This window comes from Musa acuminata, chromosome BXJ3-3 (genome assembly GCF_036884655.1).
Source record: "Musa acuminata AAA Group cultivar baxijiao chromosome BXJ3-3, Cavendish_Baxijiao_AAA, whole genome shotgun sequence".
Taxonomy (NCBI): Eukaryota; Viridiplantae; Streptophyta; class Magnoliopsida; order Zingiberales; family Musaceae; genus Musa; species Musa acuminata.
This window is the reverse complement of record NC_088351.1, coordinates 35,674,885-35,691,517: the sequence shown is the minus strand read 5'-3', so window position 1 is coordinate 35,691,517 and position 16,633 is coordinate 35,674,885. Positions and strand designations below refer to the sequence as shown.

General features: G+C 40.6%; 3 protein-coding genes across 9 annotated transcripts; 2 read left to right on the top strand and 1 right to left on the bottom strand.

The window, feature by feature from the left end:
* The first annotated feature begins 154 nt into the window (after positions 1-154).
* Positions 155-2,595, top strand: LOC135633838 (uncharacterized). 2 transcript variants are annotated; one of them, XM_065143777.1, is made up of 4 exons: positions 155-429; positions 512-698; positions 815-2,193; positions 2,283-2,595. In XM_065143777.1, exon 3 carries the CDS (start codon positions 878-880, stop codon positions 1,451-1,453), a length of 576 nt encoding a protein of 191 aa, XP_064999849.1. In that variant the 5' UTR covers positions 155-429; positions 512-698; positions 815-877; the 3' UTR covers positions 1,454-2,193; positions 2,283-2,595. The 2 variants fall into 2 exon arrangements, with proteins under 2 accessions (XP_064999849.1, XP_064999850.1); XM_065143778.1 differs by having other exon boundaries at positions 815-2,203.
* Positions 2,596-7,773: 5,178 nt separating this feature from the next.
* On the top strand, positions 7,774-10,444 carry LOC103978824 (FCS-Like Zinc finger 8). 2 transcript variants are annotated; one of them, XM_009394763.3, is made up of 4 exons: positions 7,774-8,342; positions 8,513-8,696; positions 8,784-9,328; positions 10,150-10,444. In XM_009394763.3, the coding sequence occupies exons 2-4, from the start codon at positions 8,523-8,525 to the stop codon at positions 10,223-10,225; spliced, it is 795 nt and encodes a 264-aa protein (XP_009393038.2). In that variant the 5' UTR covers positions 7,774-8,342; positions 8,513-8,522; the 3' UTR covers positions 10,226-10,444. The 2 variants fall into 2 exon arrangements, with proteins under 2 accessions (XP_009393038.2, XP_009393037.2); XM_009394762.3 differs by having other exon boundaries at positions 7,776-8,342; positions 8,513-9,328.
* A 64-nt stretch (positions 10,445-10,508) lies between these two features.
* LOC135633336 (probable RNA helicase SDE3) lies at positions 10,509-16,241 on the bottom strand. 5 transcript variants are annotated; one of them, XM_065142689.1, is made up of 6 exons: positions 16,085-16,241; positions 14,737-15,597; positions 14,461-14,634; positions 12,904-14,358; positions 11,247-11,712; positions 10,509-10,643 (listed from the first exon to the last, which is right to left on the bottom strand). In XM_065142689.1, the coding sequence occupies exons 2-5, from the start codon at positions 15,517-15,519 to the stop codon at positions 11,254-11,256; spliced, it is 2,871 nt and encodes a 956-aa protein (XP_064998761.1). In that variant the 5' UTR covers positions 15,520-15,597; positions 16,085-16,241; the 3' UTR covers positions 10,509-10,643; positions 11,247-11,253. The 5 variants fall into 5 exon arrangements, with proteins under 5 accessions (XP_064998761.1, XP_064998760.1, XP_064998762.1 ...); XM_065142688.1 differs by lacking the exon at positions 10,509-10,643 and having other exon boundaries at positions 11,150-11,712; XM_065142690.1 differs by lacking the exon at positions 10,509-10,643 and having other exon boundaries at positions 11,150-11,712; positions 14,737-15,547.
* Positions 16,242-16,633: the final 392 nt, after the last annotated feature.

Here is a 16,633-nt window from a genome sequence, read left to right as displayed (position 1 = left end):
CAATCATTATTCGTGATGTGTGGTTCACGATGCTCCTTTATGCAAAATGGACGGTAGAAAAGTAATTTTCATAGAATTTTCATATGCGAACATATGCACACGTCTGGCTTCCCTGAGATGGGTCGGTGCGCTCTTAAATCCAAATTGGAGTTTCATTTCACATCCGGGGTTGGTTCTCGGTCGGTCCAAAGCTCCTCGCCTAGGGAAGAAGAAATCAAGCTGCAAACTTCTGCTTCATTTCCCCGGATTTCTGTACTAGATCCCTTTCATCTCCCCTTGATCGTTACCCCTCAGGGTTCCGATCGTGCTCGTAGTTTTCCTGGAGATCTTGGTGCCTCCGGTGTTTCTCCGCTGGATAAATACGGGTCTTCGTTCGTGACGGGTCAAACCCAAAGACATCAAGCAGATTCCTGTTCTGTCGATGAAAAGGTGCGATGGATTCTGCTGTTTGTCGATTTACTTGCTGTTTTCTAGTGATCTGATGTTTTTGTTGCTGGATCTCTGGTTCCAGGGTTCGTTTTGTTCGGATCTACCGGCGAGGGTGAAGAAAAAAAAAGAAAGGAAGGATTTTGATTGTGTTCTGGTTGCTGGGTTGGGCGATTTATTTTGGTTTAAGGTCCTCCGTGTTTCGACGGGCGAGAATCTGGGATTTACTGAGGCTTTCCGACGTTTGGATCGTAGAATCTCGAGCTTACACGGTATAGTAATCGTATTATTAGCGTTTGATGATGTTTTGGAACGATATGTACTTTATTTTCATGTGGATTGGAGCTAATTTACCTTTGATTTTTACCTGCTCTTCACTTATTGTTAGGTTTTTGCGAAAGATTCATATTGAAGTGACCAGTTCTGGTTGCCAAAGCATCACCGTCTGGGTATGGAGACACTGGTTGCGGTTGCGCATCATCGGAACCAATATTGCAGCAGGAACAAGTCCCGGATAACCGATCATTTTGGTTCCTCGCCCTCAAAGGGCTTCAGAGTGATCAGTTGCCGGACCTTTCAGTCCGGTGGGGCTATTTTGCAATCGCCTCCCTCTGAAGTTTTCTCATTTAATAGTCATCTGGAACGCAAATCTTCGGGCTCTTACTCTGAACCGCCCAAAAGAAGTAGGAGAAGCAAACCCATCCCCATAAACCCCCCACCTACTCCAAAAGGTGCCACCTTTACCGTTGATCTCTCTTACTGTGAGCTTTGGGCAGGACCAGCCTACTCAAATTCACCTCCTCCCAGTTCTTTGCCAATTCCAAAATTTTCCCTGCGTCAAAAGCGCAGTGTATCTCTTGAAATCCCAGTTCCAAAATCTGATATTACTCTCCAACCTATGTCAAAATCAGCCCCCTCTTCTCCTACCAGAGAGTCCACTTCTCCTGTCAACGACTTTCTTCTTAACAATGCCACTGCTACGGAGAATTTGAGACGAATTCTCCACTTGGATATCATTGATGACTAAAGGAAACGGAGGACTTAGAGTTTTGTATATACATATCTGCTGTTTTAACCTGTATAGGTGGTAGCAATTAACTTACGGGTAGCTTATGGCTTTGCATGTTAACTGAATATGGTGGTACCTGCCATCATCTTCATTGTCTCTGAAATTTAGGTAGTTGATCTGTTGTTCGGAGTCGGATGTCAGTAGCAAAGTTCTTTTTCTATTCTGTCTGGTCCTCCTTTTAGGTGTTATGTACATCTTATAGGTTCAGTAATTGTTTCTAGGTGTGTCTTTAGGCCATCTGCATCTCTCATTTCTGTTCTAGCAAAACTGACTTTCTGTAATCATGGCCAACTTCTCTGTTAATGTAGGTTTTCTTGTTTATCTTGCACCCCCTTCTTGGTCATACACTCTTGGCCTAACTTCTGATGCAATGTTATCAAAGTTCCCCTTGCCACTTCTTCTGGTTTTTTGGATGAAGAGGCTGGACAGGCTGGAACTGCGATCTCTACCCTTATGCTGTCTCTACTCTATATGTCATAGATGATGGGTGTCATTTTCCAAGTTATTTGTTTGTCTAAATTACGTTATAGCTTGTCTCTTCAGACTTGTGGTAGAAGTGTCTTAGGTAGTGTTGTTTAGCTTCGACGATGGATTGTCATCCATGTCGGTTGTTTGTTAGCTTTGGTTTGTGATGCATGACATCAACGGGAGTGCCTCAATGCTGTGCAAAGGAAGACTGGAACTGCAACCACGTTAAGGTACTATCCGGTATATCATCTTCTTTAACTTGCTTGTCCTTAGCAACTTGTGGCATGCCGTTATCGTCTTCTTGATTCTTCCTTTATAGGTGACTGAAGAGTAGAAGCTTGAATAGGCCTGTTTCTTCAGCAGGATCAGAAATGGTTAAGCAAGCATATCAGCGGTTGTTGCTGGTTTTCAATTTACATGATACCTTGTATTATATTGTTGAGCTAGTCCATATGCACATGTTGGTGATCATGTTAGCTTTTATGTATTTATCTAGTTGTAATGTTGTGTTGTTGAGGACCAACTTTCTCCAACTAAGACTTTGGCCTCTGGATCGATAGCTTTGACTTTGAGTACTTGTCGAATGTAGTATTTCGTATTTTACTTGCTGCACTTAAAATTCTCTTCTGTTACATGGTGCCCATGGCAAAGTAATGACTGTTCATGGATTCGATTGTTTTTTTTTCCTCTCTGTGATTCACAGATACGTTATTGGATGTTTTCTTGCTGATTTAAATGTGGTTTCTCTGAGTTGATGAGATCAGAAAGTCATGAAGATGTTCCAAATATTTGACTTTGACGAAAAATTGACATCTTGTAGCTGAAATGTTCATTGGATTCACCTGTTAATCCATCACAGAAAATGTGCATATCTTGCTGGAATGCATTCCTTTATATATACATGATAATTATATTGTAACCCTCCATCGATTAAGTGCATAACGGTCGACATTTTCCTCAGCAGAAATTAATAGTCTAATTTGTTTTCTTTTCTGGATTTTAAAAAATAACGAAATTGTTTAGCAAATTTATAACATTAAAATATATTTAGAAAATCGAGCATTTTTGCCGGCGGACATGAATTGGGATTGGAATTGGATCTAATGTACAGAAGAGGATTCGAAGCCCTCCACTACTAATTGATTCGCCGGCTTCAAGAACTCTAAAACCATCTTTCGACCATCTCACGCCATCGATGATTACAGTAATTAGAGGACGAAGGGGAGAAGCAAAGTGGTCTCTCGACTCGTAAGTTTCCTTTTCCCCTTTCGATGATCCTCCGAATGTTTACTATTTCTTTCGTCTTTCCTAGATTGGTTCTGTGAGCGGTTCCTTGATGTCTACGAGATGTTAGATCTCCGAGAATGGGTATTTCTAATTTTGCCGTGGCAAATTTTAGGGAAGTGACAAGACTTGTAGGCTCACTATCCGTGATTGAATGATTTCGAGATGAAATCTTGACTTCTTCTCGAGTCTTCTAGGGTTTAATGTGATGTTGTGGACCGGAAAGTGAGGTGCATTTCTGTGGCATCATCATGCTGAAGGGAGGATCTCGTAGAACAATGCATTAGTGTACGCTGGAAGACGAATGGATTTGGTAGCGGGGAACTCTTCCTTGTTTCATTAGGTTCAGTTAGTTCGGGGCAGTAGAAACTAAAGCAGCAAGTTTTCTTGAGGGTCTTAAAGTCCTCATATTGGTGGAATTCAGTTGGCCACTCATTTTTGTACCTTTTGAGCCCTAAAGGATGATCTTTTATGCGTTACTGGCCAATGGATTTCTAATTTTAATGTAAATTGATTGAGGCGAGTGGATAGTGACTAGTCTAATGGCTTTTTGCTGAGTTGAAATGCCTGTCTCCCTCATGCAATGTTGCAATGATCACCTTCTATCTGTTGGTTGTCAACAACAAGATAAAAGGGATTCGCATCAAGCCTAAAAGTTGATTCTAGGATTAGAAAAGTGTGTTCATTGTATTACAGAACAACCTTCTGACTTTAGTTCTTAATCTAATGATTGCATTTAGCCATTTGTACTATGTCACCATAGCTGGCGATGTTCTGCTTTGGTGATGGCTATCGCAATTGTGGGGCCATTACTGATTCCACCTTCCATTTCCTTCCATGCATAATTGAACCCATGGGCAGAACTTAATCATTGTTTGATCCCATTATACTTATAATATTACATGAAACTAAAAAATAATAATTATTAAGCTTGAGCATCAGAAAAGCGATATCAAAAAAGTGTTGCAATCTTGGGGGCAGGATGATATTAGATGTTGTAATTGTTGACTCTGGAGTAGTCTTGTGGTTCCACATTAATAAAATTTTGATGACTTTAGGCGTGTAGTAATCTTAACATGCGAGTTAGATCTAAACTTGGTTAATCATTTCAGGTGAGCTTTGAGTGACGAACTGTTTTTTTTTTTTTTTTTCCGCAGAGTAAGCTAAAGCTTTTGAATTGGTTTAACACCTTGTCTCAGATTCGTTTGCCTCAAAATGAAGTACATATCTTGATGGGCTAATTGATCGCATCTTTACACTTAGAATACTGGGAAAAACAATACCTGAGCAGGCTTGAATTGTATCCTCCCAATATTCTTCTTTCTGAGCTACAGTTTGGCCCCAGGAATTTTTATGCATATAAAGTTTTGGCATTCTCTGAGACATTTAAGACTGAAATGATCTCAAATATGTTCCTGTTATCCTAGCTTAAACTGGTGACTGATAGTAAAGGCTTATGCAACATGAAATGCCACAAATTTAAATTTTAGAGTTCTCCTTGCTGAGGCCAGCAGTACTCAGACATCTCATGTTCTTTGATATGTCAAAAGCAGTCGAGGATTGTGCATAAAAATTGCTCTGTGCTTTCGATGAACACGACTTCCTAAAATGTGCAGCCTCTCTATTTTTCCTTTCGTTCATCCATTTGCTGGACCTTGCATATACATAAAATCTTATCAACATAGAGTAAGCTTTATTGTTGATAATGGAACATATTGATAGGAAAGGACTTTGGTGGTGTCATGAATCAGCTCTGAGGTTCCACCATTGCTACTAGTGGCATCACTTCGCAAAATGAGGAGATGGTGAGTGCCTTGGAGTCTTCTATTTCCTACTGTAAGCATGGAATCTAGTTGAAGCCTAAAGGTTTGTCAAGACTATAGCCAATGATGGATCATGATTCAGAGATGGGCATGAGTGATTCCTAGGTCCCTATGTGCAATTCTGAAAGAGACATTCATTTTGGCAGTGTAGAAGAAGGTCCTCTGGACCAGTTAGGACAAGACATGGAATAATTGAAGGAACTGGGCCGATGAGCGACCTCACATCATCCATCATGGTCTAAATGGCGATGAGAGCTGCTGTGTAGTCGTGTAGGATAAAGTTAAAGAGTTTATGGAGTAGTTTGGACGTGACAGAAATAGAGCGAAGGGAAGGATTATGATGAAGTTGATTTGTATCTTGGGGGGTGTCACTATTGGCTTTTTGAGAAGGGAATTAAAGTCATCACTGAGGAAAAAGAGAGCATGGTTGAATCCACCCAACTAACGATAAAGGACATGGAGGAATTGGCTCTGTTCCAAGGAAATGATCACCTTGCCTTTAGTGAATCCTCCTCGTGGTAATTTCCATCAGGAGGTAGTAATAGAATGTGATGCATATACACTACTGACCAATGGCGTGGTGTTCTGCATGTTCTGAGTCTCTCATTTTTATTATAATACTTGGTTTATCGAGCCACCAACCAACTTCTACTTTGTATAGCCTACTTGCAAGAAGCGAACAAAAAGTAAGAGGCAGCAACGGGTGGAAGTTTAACCTTGAGACCTTTCACACGAACAGGGTTTCATGCCCACGCGACAATGGTTACATAGCTTGCCAAATATTCATTTTTTTATTACTAATAGAAGTGTTATTTTGTGTGAATTTTGATCTTTACATTTCTTCGGTGGAACGATTATGATGTTTGTCCGTTTTCTCGTTGCAGGTTCCTTCCTCTTTTTTATGAGCAGGCGTTGTTTGGTGTTGCACGACTTAAATAAATCAGGTAAATCCATGAGAATTGGTATTATTAGATTAACTTTTGAAGTCACCATAATTTAGAATCTTTATTACAAAGCACCTGTTTTACTGTCATTACACATCTAATTGTGTGGTTAGTAATTTTCTCATGAGATTCTGAGTATAGATGTTGCTCTTCAAAACACAAAAAACAAAAAACAAAAAAGTTGAAGGATGTTTAATTGAAGTTTCTTTCTTTACAGCTGCTACATTTTTGAAATAACAAATAATGCATGTTTATTAGGATCCCCCTAAACAAGCATAAATGTCCAAGCAGTCCGTATCTATAGATGTCACTAGACCTCCATGAAGCCATAGAGACACTGAGGTTACGTAGACTAAGCATTTGACTCAAGACACGACGGAGTCAAAGATGACACCAATGTGGGAATTATATGCCAATATAGTGATACACGTTCAAAGCTAGACCTCCATGAAGCTCCTGATGGCTCAGCTATAGATGTCATGAGAAATGGACAATGATCTCGGCCTGCCTTCCATCACAAGTATCATAGACCAGCCCTTTCTCTTGAACCAAGGTTATATAGACTGCTTGTTTTAATTGGCCTACATGCACATGCACATGCCCGTCATATGTACGATCATGTCTGGTGTGCCCCTCGTCTTGATTTGACCCTAATTAGGAATCATCCTTTTTAGCTTTCTATGGCGGAAAAATAATCGGTACTCGAAAATTCTCATCGAATATTTGGTGCGTAGTTTAATATAATTTTAAAATTTTATTTCTGTCCTTAGAAATAATTTAATTATTTTTAATTCATCATGCGTAATTGATCGATTTCATGCTCGAGTTTGTATCGTAGAATTAATTTTTTAGGATTTATTTTAAGCTTTTTTTTTTCTCTTTAGCTCCAGGGATTGGAGTGACACGTGTGTCGAAGTCGGGTTGGGAGGGGTAAGAGCGTAAACTTGTCCGCTAAACGACGAAGGGCGCCTCGGGAGGGTAAAAGCTGAGAGGATAGCACGGGTGGGACCCGCCGTTCCGGATCATAAGAGCACCCGAAGGGAATTTATAGTACGGGTGGGCCCACTCAGACATGGGTGAAAATATTCGAAGAGTAGAAGGGTAGATCTGTCCGAGGAAAAACTAGAAGCCCGCGGCGGGGTTCGTGCGCATCTACGACGGAGTCCGTGAAAGTTCACGGGACGTGACTCTGCCCCTAGCCGAGCCGAGCCGAGCCGAGCCGGATGTTGACTGTTGCGGCTCCTTTACTCTCACCTACGTCCCCATACACGGATTGACCACCCCGATTTGGCCCCGAAGACGTGCACGTGTCTTAGATCCGAACACTAGTTCTAGTTCTAGTTCAACCTTCCACTCGTCATCCGGCTTCTGAGCCTAGCCGAGCTCCAGTTTCCCTTGACTCGGTGGCCCGTCACCCAACTGAGTTCCGTACTGCTGCGGGAATAAATCGTTGCGTGTCGTCGCTCGTCTTTCCATCCGTCACGGAACCACTGCCCATTCGTAGTTGGAAGTGGAGAGTTATCCCTTTTTTTTCCAATTAAAAATGTATTTTTTATATATCGGTCGTTTATTATGTTTTGTTTTTTGTGAAAGCAGTTAATATGACAGTTACTTGACAAAAGAAAATTCATAACAAAATAAAAAAGATCTTTGTATCTGCAATAGCAAAGAGCTCTGTGGTATCGATGGGTTAAGTTCACCGTGGCGTGATTGGATGCTGGTAATCATGCAGCTTCTCTTTTATAACCGGCCGTATCGAAAGGAAAGGCCACTTTGAAGGAAACAACCAAAAAGGAGACCGCTGTCCCTCCCTCCCCTGCTCACTGCTTTGCCCTTTAAATCAGCTGCGCTTGCTCGTCCATCCCCTGCGAGCGCAGTTGAATTCGGGAGGAAGGAAGGAGAAAGGAGCCATCTTGGTAGATTTTTAAGCGTCTTTTGTAGTTTATTAGATCTGTCGTCATCTTTCCATACAACTAGAGAGTGGTTGTGGGTTCTTGGAGAAGAATCTGGTGTGTTTGGGCATGAAAGATGAGAACTTTAGGCTGATGTTCGACCCTTTTTTAACGAAGAAACAAAAAGAATCCGTCTCTTTGCTTCAATGGTTACATATATTTTTGTCTTGGAGAATCAGGTTTTCTGCAAGTTTATTTCCAGCAGCCTTGGGAGTTGTTTTGGCGGACAGATCGGATACTGGTTTCTGTTCTGAAGTTTAGTATTTGATTCGTCCAAGGATATCTATCGTAACACAGCTGAAGAAGGAGTTTTTTGAGGCACCCTCATACCTCTTCGCTCGGTTGCTGTTCCCTCTGATGACACCGGACCGGATCGGTAAGTTCATGGTTCTATTATTTCTTGATTTTTAATGTACTAGTTTCGATTCATCTTTTGAGCATAGAAGGTGTGCTTTTCTGTGTGTAGCAATCTAGTTTTCTTTTTTGTTCGTTCGTTCGTGTGTGGAGATGTGTTGGTAATGTAGTTCATCACTTGTCCCATCGCAGTTGCAAGTCTATGTTTCTGAGAACAAAGATTCAGGATATTATGCTGAGGAAGAGGTCGAGAGCAGTCGGCAGCAAGCAAGGCATTATGTCTGACATCCCCTCCCTCCCATCTCCCGTTGCTGCCTCTCTCTTCACCTCTCCAAGGCTCTACTCCCCAAAAAACATAGCAGACCCCGAAGCAGCTGTGAGCCCAACTTCCATACTGGAAACCAAGCCCTTCTCTGTCATTAGGAACCCCTTCTTCTCTAATGGAAACAAACACCTTCCTCAGGAGGATGTGGAGTCGGGAGCCACTGGACTTGGCCTTCTTGATGCTCTCACCAATGACGACTCTTTTAACAGTACTTCCAGGCCAGAGAAGAGGATGGTGGTGTTTGGGTCTCAGCTTAAGATTCAAATACCTCCTCCTCCTCCTCCTCCTCCTACTTCTCAGTCCAGCTCAATTTCGCCTATGCGCTCCTCCGGCGAGTCCCTCCACTCACCTACAGAGTTCGGCATCAAAACTAGGAACTCGCAGTTGGCTTTGCTCCCTGGTATGCACAGTTCTCCTCCTCGGTTCTTCACCGGGCGCCTTCCACCGCCGGAGATGGAGCTGTCGGAGGACTACACTCGCGTGATCTTGCATGGGCCAAATCCGAGGACGACTCATATCTTCGATAACTGCATCATTGAGAGCTGCACTAATGGATTTGCCACTCCAATGAGTGAGCGCAGGTCTTCTAGTGATCGTCCGGGATATGCCGTGGATGATTTCTTGAGCTTTTGCTATGGCTGCAAGAAGAAATTTGGCTCAGGGGAGGATATTTACATGTACAGGTGAGCTCGTCTTGATTCATATAGTCCTTTGCACGCTGCTGCTAATTATAGTTTGCTGTCTTCGACCTATCTTTGAATCTCTAGTCAAGCATGTTTTACCACATAATTGTCTCTTTTAAGGAAACCATGAGGATTCTGCTTCATGTTCCCTATAGTTCCATATGAATTGTTGCATTTACTGTGGTTACGCTTTAAATCCCTTAACATGTAATTTAGATTCTTATTGTAGAGGTTATGCACTTGCAGCTCCTCGTATGCATGATAGAAAATACTGTTCCTTTTTGTCGCCTGACTTCTATTACGAAGTTTTCCCCTGATGATCCTTGTGCCATGGAATCATTTTAGAGTTCCGAGTTCTTGAGGAGACATTGCCCACCAATCAAAGATTATGTTTCTTTAGGCCTCTGTGACTGCAAATTGGCCTATAATTTTCACTGAATGTGCCATCATCAAGTTCTATGTTGTTTCTACTTGTAATTCTTTGATGTCACATTAATCTTCACTGAATTGTCCTATAAGTTTTTTTTTATCCTCAAAGCACCCTTTGGAACTCATCTTAGAGAACAAAACTGCATAACATGTGTTTCATCACCCTTGAAGCTTTCGATTCGATTCGTTTCGGTTCGTCCTTGATTTGTATGTTGTTTGCTCATCTTTCTATCCGTATGTATCTACGATACGGTATGATTTCGACTAATTGCAGTTCCTTCTCATATAAAAAGATCTGATTCCTAGTCACCTGTTAGTATACCATGTTAAAAGCAACACATGGCGTAATTTTCCTGTGAAAGATGTAAGATTTATTCTCTTTTCCCTTTCAGAGGAGATAAAGCATTCTGTAGCCATGAATGTCGCCACCACGAGATGCTGCTTGATGAGGGAAGGGACAAGTGCTGAAAGAAATCCATTAAGCAGACAGGAACGGTTAATGGATCGACTGCAAGTGGCTTAGGAACATATCATTATGTATTTACTGTTAGTAGTCGCTTTCTCTTTCTCTTTCTCTTTCTTCCCCTTTTTAGAGGAAGCCGGTGAGGTAAGTATTTTTGTAGAGTTGATTTCTGAGACTGCTGTTGCACTTTTCCTCTGGCTGTTGTCTCATCGATGCTTATTTGATGTTGTTCGGTGCAAAGCTATATTCCTGGCAATCAGTAGTCAAACTGGTATGATCTGTATCATCATCCCACATCATAAGAAAAAATGGATAACCTGATCTGATCTAAGTGGGTTGACCACCCAATTTGGTTCAAGTTTGATCCGTGTATGCTTGATATGGTGCCGTGCCGATGTGGTGATAAGCCCGAAGTTATCTTTCCTGCACCAAAAAATTGTCGAGTTAGGCTCCAAAAATAGGTTTAAAAAGCCAAGTGAGAAAATGAAAAAGAATGAGTGGCCTCTCTAAAAGTCATTTATGTATTTATTTTTTATAGTCGATCCTTCTCTACCTTTGTTAGAAAAATATTTTCCATAACAAAAAATATTTTCCATTTGAACATTTCTATATGATTGGGGATTAGAACCAATTAATGGATAATGAGCTGGTTTTGCTCATTGGATCTGCTCAACCATAGAAACAATTGTATAAATGATGTGCATATGGCCTACAGAAGAACAATACATGATGGGCACAGAAAAAAGGAAATCAAGAGCAGCTTCAGGCAAGCTGAAGCTGTAATCGTTGCACTCATATACCAGACTAAATTTCTCACAGTTACCAGTCCATCTAAAAGCTTGAGCCTTTAGATGATATAAAGATCTGCTGATCTATTTTCTTAGCATATGGAACAAAACCAAGAGAAGTTATGATGCACATAGTTTCACTTATTATGGAAATTGCACATGATAATTTTCAAATTTGAAATTTTCTCTGCGATGTTAAGTTTGACAAGAATGAAGAGAAAGAGACTTGTGGACTTGCCCAACTTTTAGTTCCACCCATCAGACCATTCGTTTTCTTTCTCTGCAAGTCGAGGTTTGTACGCCGCCTCGTCAGTCCATCCGTGACTTCCTGAGGCTAATGAATTACTGTTTTCTTCAGGCTCATCACCCCGACCAAAGTTGCTTGAGTGCACGTTTTGGTTGCTTTCACTTTTAGAGTAGGGTTCCGAAGCATCATCATCTTCCCACCCGGTCGCCTCTATGACGATATCACCCCATTTAACCACATCTGTGCTTGTTTTTAAGCCACTGTCATTCCACTCAACATTGTTCTGGTACTCACCGGGCATATCGCTCCGACCATCTTCATGTTGAGCATTTTGTTCGTAATTGTATTCGGTAGACTCATCATTAGTATAGTCATCCCTTTCAGGTGAAGGAAGAGGACATCCTATGTTAGAACCATTATCTGCACAGTGCCTGAGAAGCTTATTCCAATGGTGATCCTGCAGAGTTACAGATGATGGTGGGTATCAAGATATCACAGACTAGTATACATACTGCAAGAGAGTCTTACACCTCTCCACGCACAAGGACTTCGTATAAGTAGAGCTTGATAAGCAATCAGCATATGATTATGACCATAATAAAAGATCAAGTTATGTTAAATTGATCCAATGTCCATCTTCGACTAATAGGATTACTTCATTGACCCATTCTGAAAGAATTCCCATCTCCAAGTATCTTTTCATTTAATTTTATGATATTTTCCTTCAAATTATATCCTTTTATACTTTTTATAGAGTGATTCTATGTAAGTCGAAGGTCTAACTTTATCAGGCAAATATTTCACCAATTTTATCGAGGATACAATGGTAGAAATTGGAAAAGAAAAAAGAAGCGAAAAAGAGAACAAGATGAAAGGCATCAGTCCATGTATATATTCCATGGAATAACTCAAAACTGACAACAATACATGTTGCCTTAATAGCAATGGAGCCTAACCAACACAGAAGCATGCACATGAATCAGAAGATTGACGAGGTAGATGATTGATTATGCAAGAAATTTTCATAATAAGAGAGTTTCTTAAAATTATTTTAGTGGAAATTTCTTGCATACCCTTGGCAAGGGGAGTATTTCTGGTAAATATCCTATATATCTGTGTAAATTCTGTTGATGTGTAAAGATGATTTTATGAAAAGACTATTAGTTGCGTATTTAAGTGACTCACTATACGAAAATTCATATGGTCCCAATCATTTCTATCCAAAATATTGATCTGACATGGCTCCATGGTGTGTTGGCTAGATGTGGCAGCCCCACATGATGCTGACGGGTGATGCTGCAGTAGATACATGATAATTTGACTAAAGTTTGAACTCTCATTTGTCATGTATATACCACGATGCATATTGCATAACTGCAACGTGAATATGCACTGATAACTGTCGACAACTTTGATCAAGTAAACAATAAGTAACATGCATGTTACTTATAGCAACATGCAATAAGTAAAAGATGAAAAAAAACATACAGTGACATGCAATAACACGATGACATAAGCAACTTCAAGAAGATTTAAAGCATACTATTTGATTCTGAAAACGGAAATCATTAGAACTTTTAGGAAAGGAAAAAAATGCGGAAAGAACTATGATCAACACATATGACTACTTGGCAAAGAGAAATTTTACCTTACAGATGATGTGTGGATTTCCCACTATGATTAGCAAGGATTTAGCACGGGTAATAGCAACATTAAACCTTCTAGGGTTGCTAAGGAATCCCAAGTTGTGTGCTCGGTCAAAGTCATTATGCTTCACCGTTGACCTGACAGTAGATATTATTATAATTTCCCTCTCTTGACCCTGAAATTGCTCAACACTGCCAACTTTCAGTTCCGGCAGCTCAAGTGACTCAAGGGCTTTCTTTAATTTGAGAACTTGTTGACGGTATGGAGTGATAACTCCAATATCATCCTCATTTACATCAGTATTCCTCCTTAATTTTCTGATGATCTCTACCACTTTGCTGGCTTCAATTCTGTTAAACCACGATGGATTATTGCCTTCCCTCTCATCACAACCTTGAATTCCAACAAAAAGAACAGGAAATGCCTTATTGGGAAGGTCTGCATATTCATAAATAGATGATACAGTGTCTTCTTTACAAGCAATCAATTCACCCTTGTAGAAAAGCTTTGACGGCAGATCCAAGATTGCAGGGTGACAGCGGTAGTTCCTCACCAGCTTTGTAACATAGTTCTCATCACTGCTTCCATAGTAATCACACTCAAAAAGTCTGTCTAAGTAGGATTTTCCTAAACCATAATTCTCTGCTTTTCTTGAATAAATAACAGGTCCTAATTGCATAGGGTCTCCTGCCAGCACAATCACAGTGTCTCTTGCACACAAGTTTGATATCGGGATCATGGTTTCAGGTTCAGAGGATTGACCCGCCTCATCCAATAAAATATGGGAGAAATGACCTTTATGAATGCCTTCAGCATATAATAGTGACACACTCATGTAGGTTGAGATTATGATCTTGTACCGCAGCAAGGCCTTCAGAGGAGGGCATTTGAAGACCATATGATCAAAGAAGCAAAAACGAATAAAATCAGGCTTAACATCCTCATATGCACGGCTGGTTGCGTTTAGCCTAAACACTTCACTTTCCTGAACCCCAAGTCCATCTTTATCAAGCAGTTTCTCCAGAACATGGTCGGCCGCACTGTTTGATGAAGCACATACAAGAATCCGTGCATTTGTCCTGGTTGTGTAGAGCTGCAATATGGCTTCCACAAGGGTAATCGTCTTACCAGTCCCTGGTGGTCCATATATGACGTAAGGATGAGATCCTCTGCAGCCAAGTATCATTTCAACTGCACGGGCTTGCTCCCTATTTATATATGGATTGAATGGTTTGAAAGAGGATCCTTTGATGACCCTTCTGCGATGTGACTCTGAAGGAAAGAGAAGGTCTATCCCTAAATTTTCAGCAGCATGAACTGCTTGGTACAGCCTTCTCATGTTCACTCTATTGTATGTGAAGCTGACATTGTAAACATCATCCTCCCCGTGCTTGTGGTGAAAGCTCCTGTCAAATCTCAGATATATTTCATCTGCCTCAACCCTGTGAATGTAACCCTGAAAAGAATACTCGATATCATATAAGAACGATTTTGTTAACCCATATGGTGATGTTAATTTGAAGTGCAACTAGGTGTCGAGTTTAAGATGAGGATAAACCTGGTAAGGGAGTCTATCATCATCTGCACTGTCAGATGATAGCTGTGCCAATATATAGTCACCATAAACTAGAGAGGGTCTTCTCTCAGCCAATCCAGGCACCTCAAGGGACAACAAATAGTTGCCCCTTCTCTTCATAGCCACACACTCCATGTCATATGCTCTCATCTCCTCCTGCAAAAGTCAATCAGCAGTTAAGAAGAAAAATGGATCCATCACTAATTTTTCAAGGGATAAAATATTCATTGCTACTTATTCAGGCTTAATCTGAATTACCTCCAAATTAATTTCTTCCATGACAAGGAGGGTGCTGAAAAACTTTGCATAGTTCTTCCTATTTAAGCCTTCCGTAATCACATCAGGAACCTGTTTATTCTCAATAATTTCACGTAAATCTCGGGGTATATCAAACGGAGGAAGCCTGTATCTGCGAATCCCCTGCGTATGTGCCCGAGGTGGACGAGATCCTGCCACATACCGATCATTATCAAACATTTTCCTCCGTGACGATGCTCTATAAGGCTTGTCAGAGAACAAAGCCTGTGAGACCTTGTCTTCCGCTAGTAGAAAGACCACTCGTTCAACTTTCTCATATTCCAGGTCAAAATGCAAAACAGAAGTATGCAGCCCAATATCTGTTGGCTTGCAAGACAGCCAAATCGTGAGAATTTGTTCCGGCTGAAGCACCCTATCCTCCAAATACGTTGACCCAACAAAGCTACGCCTTGCGTCCATATCAGCATTATCTGCTGGAGGCTTCATCATTGACAGGATGTAGCTGTCCTCTGGATTAGATGAGAAAATCCTAATACTCCATAGTTCTATAGGGTCACTGGTTGTGTTCTTGATACTGATTGAATCTGCTGATGTTTCTCCGATAAAGGCAGACTGCGGTTTCCCATTAACAAAGGGAAAAGGACTTGTGATTTGAACAGGACCTTCGAGCGGATCAAAACTGTGAAGAGATTTGTCATCCTCGTAATCCAAGAACTCAACCTCCGGCTTTTCACTGATCTCCGAGTACTCATCATCCCAATCTTTTTCACCGATGGTGCCCATTATACATTAGCCTTCAGTCACCAAGGTTCTGGTCCAACCCAATGGACATGTACCATCAGATTTATTCCTTCATTTAATCTAGGCAGCAAGTATAGCCAAGAAATACAATTGAAAAATATTGAATCAAGTTCAAGAAAAAGCACAATTTTCAGATACTAATTCAGATCATTACATCTAATATTTAGAAATGATAACCATAGTAATAAAGAGCATCAGACGAACCCCCAAATAAAATCAACAGATAGTCATAGATCATATCTGAAACACGACTGATGAAAGGATAATAATATTAAGAACAACATTTTCGGTGCACACGACTCCGAAACTAAGCAAAACTCCATGATCAGGAACTCGACAACGACAACCTCATGAACCTAAAATCATGGTACAATTGTTGCAACAAATAACCCTGAGATCCAGAAAATCTCAAGCAAAATATGTACCGGAAGATCAAATATTACTCGACATCCGTCGAGAGATCTCATTACAAATCAATGCTGGAGATGAACGAGGGCATTCAGATGAGACCTAACCAAAACCCGAAGAAAATGCCAGAAAAACCAACCGATCGAGCCCGACGGAACGCCTCTTTAGCATACAGAGTGTGATTGATCCGGAGATTGCTGTGATCCCCGAAGTGTTGCCTCCTTGATGATTGGAGGAGAGAGAGCGAGAACGCCTCGAGAGTGGCAACGGAGTGAGAAAGGCAGCAGAGAAAGAAGTAACGCACCTGAAGCGCGTCGTACAAAGCGAAAAAGGCGACCATTCACAACCGTCCGCTTCACTTTTCAGTTAAATCGTAACCGTCCGTCTTTTTTTTGCGGATCATTTTTAAATAATTTATTTTCATTCAGAAAATATGAGCGGTTGAGATTTAAGTTCACTTTTCTATGGACTACTTTTGTAACGTGGCAATCTATCATTTAGAGCGTATTTCTTATTATTTATAATCCTTTTTTATTATTTTGTCTTTTTTTATAAAAATAAAATAAAATAAAATACTAATATTTTATTATTCACGATTCTTTTTCCTCTAATATCTTAAATATTTTTCATTGTTGCCACCTCCTTTTTCAAGTGGATATTGTCATCACTTTTATCTTAAATGCACATA

What these genes read in the sequence shown, in the direction of transcription:
- LOC135633838 (XM_065143777.1), top strand. Translation starts at nt 878, where the DNA reads ATGGAGACACTGGTTGCGGTTGCGCATCATCGGAACCAATATTGCAGC.
- LOC103978824 (XM_009394762.3), top strand. Translation starts at nt 8,523, where the DNA reads ATGTTTCTGAGAACAAAGATTCAGGATATTATGCTGAGGAAGAGGTCG. An exon ending in GAGGATATTTACATGTACAG is followed by an intron (nt 9,329 to 10,149) that starts GTGAGCTCGTCT and finishes TTTCCCTTTCAG; the next exon opens with AGGAGATAAAGCATTCTGTA.
- LOC135633336 (XM_065142689.1), bottom strand. Translation starts at nt 15,519, where the DNA reads ATGGGCACCATCGGTGAAAAAGATTGGGATGATGAGTACTCGGAGATC. An exon ending in TGGAAGAAATTAATTTGGAG is followed by an intron (nt 14,635 to 14,736) that starts GTAATTCAGATT and finishes TGACTTTTGCAG; the next exon opens with GAGGAGATGAGAGCATATGA. An exon ending in ATCCACACATCATCTGTAAG is followed by an intron (nt 11,713 to 12,903) that starts GTAAAATTTCTC and finishes GTAACTCTGCAG; the next exon opens with GATCACCATTGGAATAAGCT.